Source organism: Anguilla anguilla, chromosome 12 (assembly GCF_013347855.1).
Source record: "Anguilla anguilla isolate fAngAng1 chromosome 12, fAngAng1.pri, whole genome shotgun sequence".
In the NCBI taxonomy this organism is placed as follows: domain Eukaryota; kingdom Metazoa; phylum Chordata; class Actinopteri; order Anguilliformes; family Anguillidae; genus Anguilla; species Anguilla anguilla.
The window spans coordinates 41024947-41037660 of record NC_049212.1 but is presented as its reverse complement, the minus strand read 5'-3'; the positions used below and the strand labels follow the sequence as shown (position 1 = coordinate 41037660).

Genomic DNA, 12714 nt, shown 5'->3' with positions numbered 1-12714 from the left:
TAAGATTGGGTTGCGACCTGAAACCCACCTGCCTTACAATAACCAGGTGTACACTATCGGACAACACAAAGCCACCTCAACAATAACCACAACCCACCCAGATGAGCACAAAGTGATATATAAAAGGCAAGCAGGCATTCATTATATAGCAAAGCAGAAGTTTGATCTATTTGCCATAATATGTTTTAAGCATATATACAGACTCAGTGCAGGTTTCAGGATCTCATTGGGCAGGTAGATGTAACCCCTGCCAGAGCTGAAGATGGTCCTCTTTTCTAAAAGTCAATTCTCCAATTCCTTACAGATGTTCCGAGTTAGAAACTGGGCTAATAGCTGACTATATTTCCAATCTGCACTCTTATCTGAAATAACTTTCTCTAATTAAAAGGTAAAACAAATACTACTATAGCGGTGACTTAAACATGTTATAGAAAAGTTTGTAAGCAAAGATGGTGTTGTCAAGATAAACACATTAACATAACATAACATAATGACGAGAACAGGCCATTCAGCCCAACAATGCTCGCCATTTTCCTGACTAAATTAGTGCTCTGATTACCTACAGATTAGATAATATCTAACATCGTATCAAGCCTAGTCTTGAAAATCCCCAGTTTCTGCCTCTACTATATGACCTGGCAGGCTATTCCACACATTGACTACTCTCTGAGTGAAAAAAATTCTTCCTAATGTCTGTACAGAATTTACCTTTTGCTAATTTCCATTTATGTGACGTCATTCTACTAACAGAATTGAACCTGAAGAATCTCTTGTAGTTTGTTGATGCCATTTATGAATTTAAAAGCCTCAATCAAATCACCCCTGAGTCTCCTTTTACTAAGCTTGAAGAGATTGAGCATCTTAAGTCTCTCCTCATAGCTTTTAACTTTCATACCAGGAATCAGTTTGGTTGCTTTTCATTGAACCTTTTCCAGTGCCTCTATATCTTTCTTGTAGTACAGTCCCCAGAACTGCACACAGTACTCCAAGTGACCACTGCAGGCTACTCATAATAAATCAAATTGTAGATTAATTTCTCACACTAATTCGATTTCATGATAGGCATGGCCTAGTTCAGTGTTCTTTTGCAAAGGAAGCCAATTTGGGTTGTATTCATTAAATTGTTTTAGGCTGCGGACATCTCTTCCAATGCTTGCGCTATGTCATAGCTACGACTTGACCGGCAGAGCAGAGGCGTCACTAGGGGGGTGCAGGGGGTGCGGAACGCACCGGGTGACACCATCAGAGGCGGGTGACACCGAAATGACTGCCAGTAATTTTTTTGTGCAATGTTTTGTGTAGCGACGAGTTGAATTTCTCCAAAGCAGTTTACTGCTGGTTGATTTAATTAGCGTTGTTAATGTGGCGAGAAGCACTTTGTCGTTTGAATGCATAACATGCAATTCCTTGAGCCCACACCCGCCAGCACCCCCAACCGCAGCCCCCCCCCCACCCGACTTCCAGCAGCACAATATCGGGTGACACCAACAGTCGACCGCACCGGGGGTCACCAACCCTAGTGACGCCACTGCGGTAGAGGCCCTGAAAGGCTAGGTTTGAAAAAAAATCTTTCTTTAAAAATGCTTTAAAAGTCAGCAGAAAACTAAATTCATCTTGTACGCATGAGTTAATATCTCGTATGTACGTGTTCTCATACGTATGAGAAACCTTTTGGGTGATGTTTAATGCAAAAAAAAAAAAACGTGTGCTTCAGAGTTTCTGTGTGATCCGATGGAGAGGGGAAAACCTCAATCACACAACATGTTGGGGAGAGCAGGGAAAACCTAATATGGACTTTTTAGGTAAATGCATCAAGCTTAAACTACATATTTCAGGTCAAGCATGCAGAATTACCATCTGTCTGTATTTAATGAACGATGGGAAAGTTCAGTTAATATTTTGGGGGATCTGTTTTGGTTATATTCAAGTGATTTTTATTTTATTTTATTTATTTTTTTTTTTACCGGAATTGCTTTTTGGCTACTTTATTTTTCGCGTATGTCAAGAATCCAAATGTATGAAATCATAAACAGTCGATCAGTGACTAACAGATCGCATAGTTTTGATATGACATGCTAGCTTGCTGGGATTACTAGCCAGGCAAAAGTGCAGACACCCCCCTCTCCCCCCCTGCGGGCTGAAGTCGAATGGGTTTATTAGCCTGTTGTCAGTAGGCTATTCTAAACAATTGGATTTGTTCAACTCAGACCGGATCTTCGTAAATATATATAACTCACCTTTAACTTTATTTTACGTGGTGATGTGACATCGACTGATTAGATGGGAACCTGAGAATAATGTACAGGCTTGTGATAGATTTTCACCAATATAGGTACCCCATAAAAAATATATAAATGTAATCAAAAAATAAATTAAAGACTGTTTGCATCATACAACATGGAACTGAATTGAATTGCCTTATTTTGTGTTGACTTTTAAAGCTATTCAGAATGTTAGGTGTACCCCCCACCCACTGTGTTAGTTTTTATCCCAATCTCAGGGTTAAATGTAACATTTCACTTTCTGGGTTTTTTTCGGTCAGTTCGGTAGTGAATAGCATGTCCCAGAAATTTACTGTTATTTCCCTGCTCTCCCCTATTTTGTGCCATATCAAACAGAATACAAAGACTGCTCATGGCTTAGACACTGTTAAATTTGTTTTTCAGCCCCTGAGTGATCTCCATTTCAACTTCACAGTTCACTGTGTAGAGCATTGAGTGTCCAACGAAATATATGTGAGGGTAAAATTTACTCTAAATTCCATCTCTGTCCCCGAGTTCAGGCAGTACTCAGCCTGAAATAGATGCTGTATTACGGGGTTTTTTTTATCTTTAAAAAACCATGAGAACTGCATTTAAATCCTGCTTTGTTTCTTTGAGACTGATCAGAATTGGGGCCCTATTTCAAAGACACTGCTACTGCAGACAAATACATATGAATAATTATATAGTCCATTTCTTACTGTGCAAGACATCCACAGCCTTACAATGCCTTACAGCGATATCTTGGTATTGTTGCAGTTTTTTCACTTGATGACACTCGGCACACATACTTGTTTGAATTCATTCTTTTTACTTATTTGTAGGGGAGAGAATGAATAGTCCTGACCAGACAGACACTTCCAGTAATGGGCCAAGGAAATGTATTTGGGGAGGCCACACATGAAAAAAATGGTTTCCCAATTTCACAAAAACAAAAAAATGCAAATGTCAGTGTTAGTGCTTGCAGTCCGTATATTTATTTAAATATGTACAAACCAAGCAATACCCAGGGGGACATTTTCAATATTTCAGTGATTTTTAATATTACAGGTCCTTTTATATTACTCTGTGATACATAAGGTTGCCGGATTTAGAATTTGTCAAAACTGGATATCAAACATGTACACACAGGCGAGGTTCAGGTTCGCTGACCGGGGCGGCGGGGGTATATCTTGATGCTTGATCATGAAGTGGGCAGACTGTCTAATTTCAGTCATTCAGACCGGGTATTTATATTGTCCAGTTGGAACCAAAAACCAAACCTAAACAAATAATAAAAAAACTAGACATTTGTGCCCAAATCTGGAATCTGGCAACCCTAGTGATACAGGGTTAAGCTTTACTAACTATATTTAAAGATTCAATAACAGAAAGAGAATATATTTTTAAATCATTACCATTAGTGGGTTTCACTTTTTTTACTACTAAGCAATTTGATAATCTGAACTTTAATGGCTTGAATGCTAATTCCATAAACGATAGGATTGAACAATGGGGGAACTATGCTCGTGTGTAGGGACAGGAATACGCGAGCTTGAAGAGGCACATGATTCATGTTGAAACGACCCTGAACGATCTCATATAAGCATCCCACAGAAAGATTAATCACAGACAGTAAGTGTGGGGTGCATGTTTGAATAGCTTTGGCTTGAGATTCCTTAGAAGCGGTCAGGCATACTCTGAGTATACATGCATAGGAAAATAATATCATAATGATCTGAGGACTAGGGCTAACAAGAAGTAATACTGCTCCTAAAAATCGTATGAAGCTTGTCTCACGGCAAGACAGTTTAACTAATTCGAAATTCATACAATACATTTTTTCTATATACCTGTCACAGAATGACAGTCGGACAGTTGTTAATATGAAATAAAGGGCAAAGTAAACACAGGGAATAATCCAGGATAATGCAATGGCTGCAGTAACCTTTCTAGGAGACATGAGGAGGTGATAGTGTAATGGGTGACAGATAGCAACATAACGGTCATAGCTCATCACTGCTAAAATTACAAATTCAACTGTACCATACAGGAATATGCAGTATATCTGTAATAGACAAAAGGACAGAGATATTTCATAATTATGAGATAGCAAATGGCTAAGCACAGATGGTAATATAAATGTACTACCACACACCCCATTAACTGATAAGTTACATATAAACAAATACATAGGTCCATGCAGACTTTTCTCAGACCATATTACTACAATAAGGACTAAATTGACCAATAATATCACAATGTACAAAAAGAGGAAACCTGCGAAGTATAAATATCTGTGAGCTTCCAGTTCAGTGTAGGCCGTCAAAATGAATGACGTCACTGCTGATACATTTGCCATGGTCACCTGGATGTAGAGTCAGTGCTGTGGAGAAGAATATGAGGGTTTTGAACTGAGAACTTGCATCCTACTGACACTGAATTAAATCAACATATGGTGTTGGAGATGCACTTACACTGAAGAGCTTTTCATTTATACACCGTTTACATAAGAACATAATTTGGAAACAAGCTTGAAATTGTACTGATAAGAATGAAATTAGCATGCCATCCTTTTAAATTTAGCTTAGGAGGCCATATAAAGTTTATACTTTTTCCTTCACAAAATCAGCTTGGTGAGTTGCATTTTGCAGTTGCTGCACTCAAAATGTTCAAGTGGCAGGTATCCACCCTGGACAGTTTGCCAGTTCATCGCAAAACACACACACATACTATTCACTCACAATCACACAACTAGAGGCAATTTAGACTCTCCAATTCACCTAAAACTGCATGTCATTTGGGCTGGGGGAGGAAGCTGGGGTACCCAGAGAAGGCCGACATGGGTACGGGGAAAGCACGCAGGCTTCTCACAGGGGGGCCCCGGCTGGGATTCGAACCAAGGACCTTCTTATAACAGTGCTACCTATCGCACCATCAAGCCACCCCCACCAGGGTCATGTCCTCCATATTTTTTATATTTTATACCTATTTGTAAAGCCTCTGTTTAATTTTGTTCTTTAGTGAGAACATCCCTTGCAAATTATTTAGGAAGGACATGAATGATCTTGGGCGGCACGGTAGTGCAGTGGGTAGCACTGTCAAGCAAGCAAGAAGGTTGTGGGTTCGAATTTCGACTTGGGGCCTTTCTGTGCGGAGTTTGCATGTTCTCCCCGTGTCCAAGTGGGTTTCCTCTGTGTACTCCGGTTTCCTCCCACAATCCAAAGACATGCAGACATGCCGATAGGCTGATTAGAGACTCTAAATGGTGTATGTGCCCCTGAATAGATTGGCAGCCTGTCCAGGGTGTACTCCTGCCTCTCGCCCAATGCACGCAGTGATAGGCTCCAGCATCCCCCGCGACCCTGCTCAGGAGAAGCGGGTATAGATAATGGATGGATGGATGGATGAATGATCTTAATATGTTTTCTTTACACTGTAAAATGCATCCTTGATTAAATGAACAATTTCAAGTGGAAAAAAAGAGCATACAGTACCTTGCTTCATTAAAATGTAGTCATCAAGAAATCAGATATTTCAATTTAACTGTAACAGAAAAATAATTTCTTATATACCATTACATGATTATAATTGATTTTCTTGTTTTAAAACATCTTTTAGAATGAACAAAGCTTGATACAATATCACTGATGAACGTGACTAAGAATGGTTTAGAAAAATATGGATAATAAACATTCTAAGTCCGACAAATATTTAGGTAAATACCTGTTTCTTTTGAATGGGTTTTTTGCCTTCAGAGAAAAGACTTGGGTCCGTGCAGTTGTGTAGTCGTACACCACATCTGGGTGACTGAAAGTGATATCTCCAACATTGAGTCTTTTATAATGACACAACCATGTGAAAAAATAGACACCAACGTGTGACGTTACAGCTCTGACCAATCAATACCTGTGAGGTATCCAACATATTCCCATCTCTCATTAAGAGTGGTCTTGTTTTTCAAACTTTCGAGAAATTGTCTAAAGTCCATAAGAGAAGTTTTTTGTGGCGCTAAAAATGTTAACTCATTAAACCTGGATGACGACAATTAGCATCGTAAAACACTCCCTCCATTTTTTATTTTTGTTGTTATGCAGTGGAGACTTGTGTCTGTATGTCGAATTGACCCACATTAAAACCAAATTTACACTTTAAAACTACAACTACATTTTGGAAAATGTTCGGCTGTTCCGTCACCAGCAATACTAGCTAGTGAAAACACACACAAAGCACAGAGCTTGCAGTTCTAATACTTCAGAAACATGTTTCAAAAATAAATGTTATTAGTAGAAGTACCACTTAATGCCATACTTCATTCTAAGGACAACGATGATGGTCTGGAGGTAAAAGTGCACTGGGGATGTTTATTTCCATGAAAGACGACGTAAAACTGAGGGCAAAGTGAAACTAATGAATTGACGCTATTTTAACGGGTTACATGTTGTTTTTACGGTTTGTGTGATGATGTACAAATGTTATTATGTATACATTCCATTACTATATTGACGATTATAACTATAGGAATATAACCATTGTTTTACAGGCATTACAAAGCCTACAGTTATTCTGAAACTGTGTTTAAAACATTGACATTCTGTTGGCAGTTTTTCACCTGTTTCAGTAGCTTGAAGACTAATCATTCACATTTGTGGCAAAAATATATAAGTAGTAGTCGTTTTATCTCATAGTTATATATAATATAAATGTATTTTTATTTAATAGTTTGTTGTTGTTAAACGGTTATTTATTGGTTGAATTGGTTCCAGTGTCATCACACTAAAAGAAAACAGTTTTATTTAACCATTTCAGTTCTCAAAGCATATATCTACCAAGCACTCTACTGATATTTCTGTGCACTATAAAGCAATGGTATGTTGTATTGACATGGCTCTATGATGTGGATACTCCATACAACCTTTTTGTGCAATGTAAAATGTATAATGCCTTCGGGAAGTATTCAGACCCCTTCAATTTTCCACACTGTTACGTTACAACCTTATTATAAAATGGATTACATTAATTTTTATTATCATCAATCTACACACTATACTCCACAATGACAAAGCGAAAACAGGTTTAGAAATTTTTGCAAATTTATTAAAAATAAAAACTGAAATATTACATTTACATAAGTATTCAGACCCTTTACTCAGCACTTTGTTGAGGCACCTTTGGCAGCGATTACAGCTTTGAGTCTTCTTGGGTATGACGCTACAAGCTTGGCACACCTGTATTTGGGGTATTTCTCCCATTCTTCTCTACAGATCGTCTCAAGCTCTGTCAGGTTGGGTGGGGAGCATTGCTGCACAGCTATTTTCAGGTCTCTCCAGTGATGTTTGATCGAGTTCAAGTCCAGGGTCTGGCTGGGCCACTCAAGAACATTCACAGACTTGCCCCAAAGCCACTCCTGTGTTGTCTTAGCTGTGTGCTTATGGTCGTTGTCCTGTTGGAAGGTGAAGCTTCGCCCCAGTCTGAAGTCCTGAGCGCTCTGGCGCAGGCTTTCATCAAGGATCTCTCTGTACTCTGCTCCGTTCATCTTTCCCTCGGTCCTGACTAGTCTCCCAGTTCCTGCTGCTGAAAAACATCCCCACAGCCTGATGCTGCCACCACCATGCTTCAACGTAGGGATGGTGTCACAGCGGTGCCTGGTTTCCTCCAGACGTGACGCTTGCCATTGTGGCCAAAGAGTTCAATCTTAGTTTCATCAGACCAGAGAATGTTGTTTCTCATGGTCTGAGAGTACTTTAAGTGCCTTTTGGCAAACTCCAAGCGGACTGTCATGTGCCTTTTACTGAGGAGTGGCTTTCATCTGGCCACTCTACCATAAAGGCCTGATTGGTGGAGTGCTGCAGAGATGGTTGTTCTTCTGGAAGATTCTCCCATCTCCACATAGGAACTCTGGAGCTCTGTCAGAGTGGCTATCGGGTTCTTGGTCACCTCCCTGACTAAGGCCCTTCTCCCTCGATTGCTCAGTTTGGCCAGGCACCCAACTATAGGAAGAGTCCACGCGCATACATCCATGTGTGCGTGCATCCACGCACACATCCTCACACAAACACGTGACCTCTTCTTTGGCTCATGACCAACCTTTCCACAAAATCTTGTGCAAATCTGTGAATCCATTCGGGAGTTATGCGCCTTTTTGTGATAGGCTATGCCCATCACCACGCCCCCTCTCAAACCCTCACACAAACGTGTGACCTCTTCTTTGGCTCATGACTAAATTTTCCACAAAATCTTGTGCAAGTGTGTGAATCCATTCGGGAGTTATACGCCTTTTTGTGATAGTCCACGCCCATCGCCATGCCCCCTCTTGGTCAATCGGCATTGAAAGTTACTCAGCTCTGCCTGCCCATGCCAAATTTCAGACACCTGGGGTGAAAACTGTGGCAGCTACGGGGTGGGACACTTTTTGTGGACCGACCGACCGACCGACCGACAGACAGCGCTATAGAGCTGCAGTCGCAGCTAAAAAGAAGAGTGGACCCAAGACAGTTCCCTGTGGTACCCCGCACCCTATGGGTCTTGGTCTTGGAGTCCCAAGAACATCCACTGCCTGTGTCTGATTTGACAAATATGAATAAACCCATCTTAAAACTTATCTACTAAAACCGCTAGCCTGGAATTTATCAATTAATATCCCATGGTCAACTGTATCAAATGCTTTTTTGTTAGGCCAGTATGGCTAAACTGCAGAACTTCCTTCCATCAACCTCTTTTCTGTTTATGGAGATCAGTTAAATACAGAAGACATGCATCAGTGGAGTGATATTTTCTGAAAACCTGATTGCAAATCACACGAAATGGTATTACTTAAAATGTATTCATTAATTTGATTAAGTATGATTTTTTCAATTAAGAATGTACATCAGATTAAAATCACATATAGTCAGATATAGTTTATTTCCTTTTTGTGCAGTGGGATTACTCTTGAGTGTTTAAATTCATCTGGGACCTTTCCAACCTGTATGTATGTATGTATATATATATATATATATATATATATATATATATATATATATATATATATATATAAATTAATTACATGTGTAACATTAGGAGTAATAATATTTGCTGCATCTATTAAAACCCTAGTTGGTACATTATATAATCCCATTTCTTTAAATGTATTCAATTCTTTAAGTCATTTACAGCCTGTCACATCTGAAACTGTCGAGATACAAATTTTTGGGCACAATCATTCTTAACATACATTTTACCATATAGACCAGTATGCTCTGGGAGTCTATCCACCAATTTACAAGCTACAGTTATAAACTATGAATTAGAGTTGAACTCTGAGCTCATCCATTATGAGCTAGGAGACTGAACGGATCCTAGATCAGCCCTCTAGCTGTGAAGCGTTGGATAACTGAGCTCCGTGTTGGGCAAGTCCCCAACTCCATTCTGTAGTGCTGGGGTGGGGAACCTGTGGCCCATGGGCCGTATACGGATGCTGGATGTTTTCTAGATTTGATATAGCCAGTATACGTTTCCTGTTTTCAACACAAAGAAATAGTCCGTTATAACATAACATCCATTTGCAAAACAAAATAAAATTTGCCTTTTCCATTTGCAAAACAAAATAAAATTTGCCTTTGAAGATTAAGAAATACGAAAGACAGTACAATGGCAACAGTTTCATCATCCTATTAAAATGTATCAACGTCACTCGTGCAAGCCATCAAATAGGCATATCTCAAGTGTGCGGATTGGGAAAATTGCAAAGCGAAGAAAAGTTGATGCTTAAGGTCGTGTTTTTAAAGAGAAATGGACAGAGTACTGCTTTTCTGTGGAAGTGAAAGGCAAGCCTGTTTGCTTAATTTGTGGAGAAGCTCTCGTCGTTCTCAAAAAGAGCAATCTTGAGAGACATTACACCTGCAGACATGCATGTTATGCTACTCTTGAAGGAATGGAGCGAAGAAGAAAATCAAGGCGTTGTAGAATATTCTTGATGCACAACAAGCATCTTTCCTGCGGCTTAAAAAAAGGAACTGGACAGTGTCACAGAGGCAAGTTACATAGTGAGTGAACTAATCACTAAAAGACTGAGGTCGTATTCCGAAGGCAAATTTGTAAAGGAATGGTTTCTACTGCGCAAATACTTGCTCCAGAAAAACTGAAATTGTTTCAGTACCTTAGCTTGTTTCGCTGGACTCTGATCGTATCAGTGCAATGGAACCAGATATTGAAAAGTATTTTCAATATTCAATTTTATTGAACTGCAGAACAATTGTCAGCTAAAGGCCAGACACAGCAATGGATCTGCTAGATTCTACAAGCAAAACACAAGCTTTGACAAATTTCCGAGTTTGGGGAGCTTTGAGACTTGGCAGGTAATTTCCTATTCCTTCCACTACTCAGGTTATTGCAATGATGTCTAGTGGCCAGATGGTAGCACTGTAACCCAGGGATTTACATTTTGGCCCATAATTCCTGAAGCGTGTGGTCTAGATTCAAAATTCTATTTAATTTCAGATTGAATTTCTCAAAATCTTCTGCTATTTTTAATTTTTTGCTAAACTGAAATTTTTCAATTAGTCCGTGGCAGTTTGGCCTGTTGTCACCAAATTAGGCTACAAATAATCTCTGGAGTCTGTTCCTCAATAATTCTCAAAAAATGTTTACTTAGCAAAACTATATGGCTTCCACTTGTAAATCAGTTTTCATGGGCATGGCCATGGATATAAACAAATCTAAGTTAGTATTGTAAATGGTGCAAATGTCCTGCTTCATTTAAGGCATTTATCAAGTCTGTGTGATGCTCCCAACTGAAGTTATAAAGCTTTATATAAGGTACTCCCTAAATGGGCAAGGATTGGGCAGATTTGGCATGATCTGTGCAAAAAGGTTTATGTGCCAGCCATCCACAGCCTTACAATGACCAAGGATTTCTTGGTATTGTTGCAGTTTCCTCACTTGTTGACATTATCTGGAACATTGCGAGGTAATTTTCTGCACACATACTTAACATTTTTGAATTCATTCATTTTATTTATTTGCCACAGATGTAAACAGTAACCTCATAGTACAGTATTGTAAATAGACTTATTTTATAAATTGTGTAGTTATAATACATACACACATTTCGTATTTGAAGACAGAACTGATCCTAGATCAGCTCTCTAGCTGTGAAGCATTGGAGCTCAGTGTCAGGCATGTCGCCAACACCATGCTGTAGGGGCTGGTCCACATGTGGGCAGCAGAGAGAATGAATCGTCCTGACCAGAGAGAGAGTCCTCCAGTAATGGGGCAAGGAAAGGTATTATGGGAGGCTACACTTTAATACTTTACAAACCCAGACAAGACATTTTCAATATTTCAGTGGGTTTTAATTTTACAGGTCCTTTTATATTACTTTGTGATACGTAGGGTTGCCAAATTTATAATTTATCAAAATTGAATATCAAACATGTGCACACAGGCGAGGTTCGGGTTCGCCGACCGGGGGGGCAGTGGGATGCTTGATCATGAAGTGGGCGAGGTGGGGGGGGGGCTAATTAGGAAAAAAACAGTGGAGATGGAAGAACTTCATTACAAACTCCCTGTCAACTTTTAGTTATTCATACCGGGTGTTTATATTGTCCATTTGGGACCAAAACCCAAACCTGTACAAATAATAAAAAACTAGACTTTTGTGCCCAAATCTGGAATCTGGAAACCCCAGTGATACAGGGTTCAGCCTTACGAACCATATTTAAATAACAGAAAGAGAATATATTTTTAAATCATCACCATGAGTGGGTTTCACTTCTTTTTTTACTACTAAGCAATTTGAAAATCTGAACTTTAATGGCTTGAATGCTAATTCCATAAATGACAGGATTTAACAATAGGGGAAATATGCCCATGTGTAGGGATAGGAATATGCGAACTTTTTGAGGTACATGACTCATGTTGAAACGACTCTGGATGATCTCAAATAAGCATCCCACAGAAAAATTTATCACAGACAGTAAGTGTGGGGTGCATGTTTGAAGAGCTTTGGCTTGAGATTCCTTAGAAGCAGACAAGCAGACTCTGAGTATACGTGAATAGGAAAATAATATCATAACGATCTGAGGACAAGGACAAACAATAAATGATGCTGGTCCTAAAATTCGCAAAATTGTTGTATCAAAGCAAGACAGTTTAACTAATTCGAAATACATACAATACATTTTTTCTATATGTCTTTCACAGAATGACTGTTGGGCAGTTGATAATATGAAATAAAATGCATAGTAAAAACAGGGAACAACCCAGGATAATACAATGGCTGCAGAAACCTTTCTAGGGGACATGAGGAGGTGATAGTGTAATGGGTGACAGATAGCAGCATAACGGTCATAGCTCATCACTGCTAAAATAGTAAATTCAACTAAAGCCTATGAGATTATACAGTATATCTGTAGTAGACAAAAGGGCAGAGATATTTCATAATTTTGAGATAACAAATGACTAAGCACAGATGGAAAAAAAACAGTACTACCAC

The 12714-nt window shown here is 39.2% G+C and overlaps 1 protein-coding gene across 1 annotated transcript; it reads right to left on the bottom strand.

The window, feature by feature from the left end:
• Window positions 1–3215: 3215 nt before the first annotated feature.
• On the bottom strand, window positions 3216–6047 carry LOC118210085 (olfactory receptor 1496-like). Its single transcript, XM_035385949.1, has 3 exons — window positions 5967–6047; window positions 5738–5786; window positions 3216–4626 (listed from the first exon to the last, which is right to left on the bottom strand). The coding sequence occupies exon 3, from the start codon at window positions 4600–4602 to the stop codon at window positions 3661–3663; it is 942 nt and encodes a 313-aa protein (XP_035241840.1). The 5' UTR covers window positions 4603–4626; window positions 5738–5786; window positions 5967–6047; the 3' UTR covers window positions 3216–3660.
• Window positions 6048–12714: the final 6667 nt, after the last annotated feature.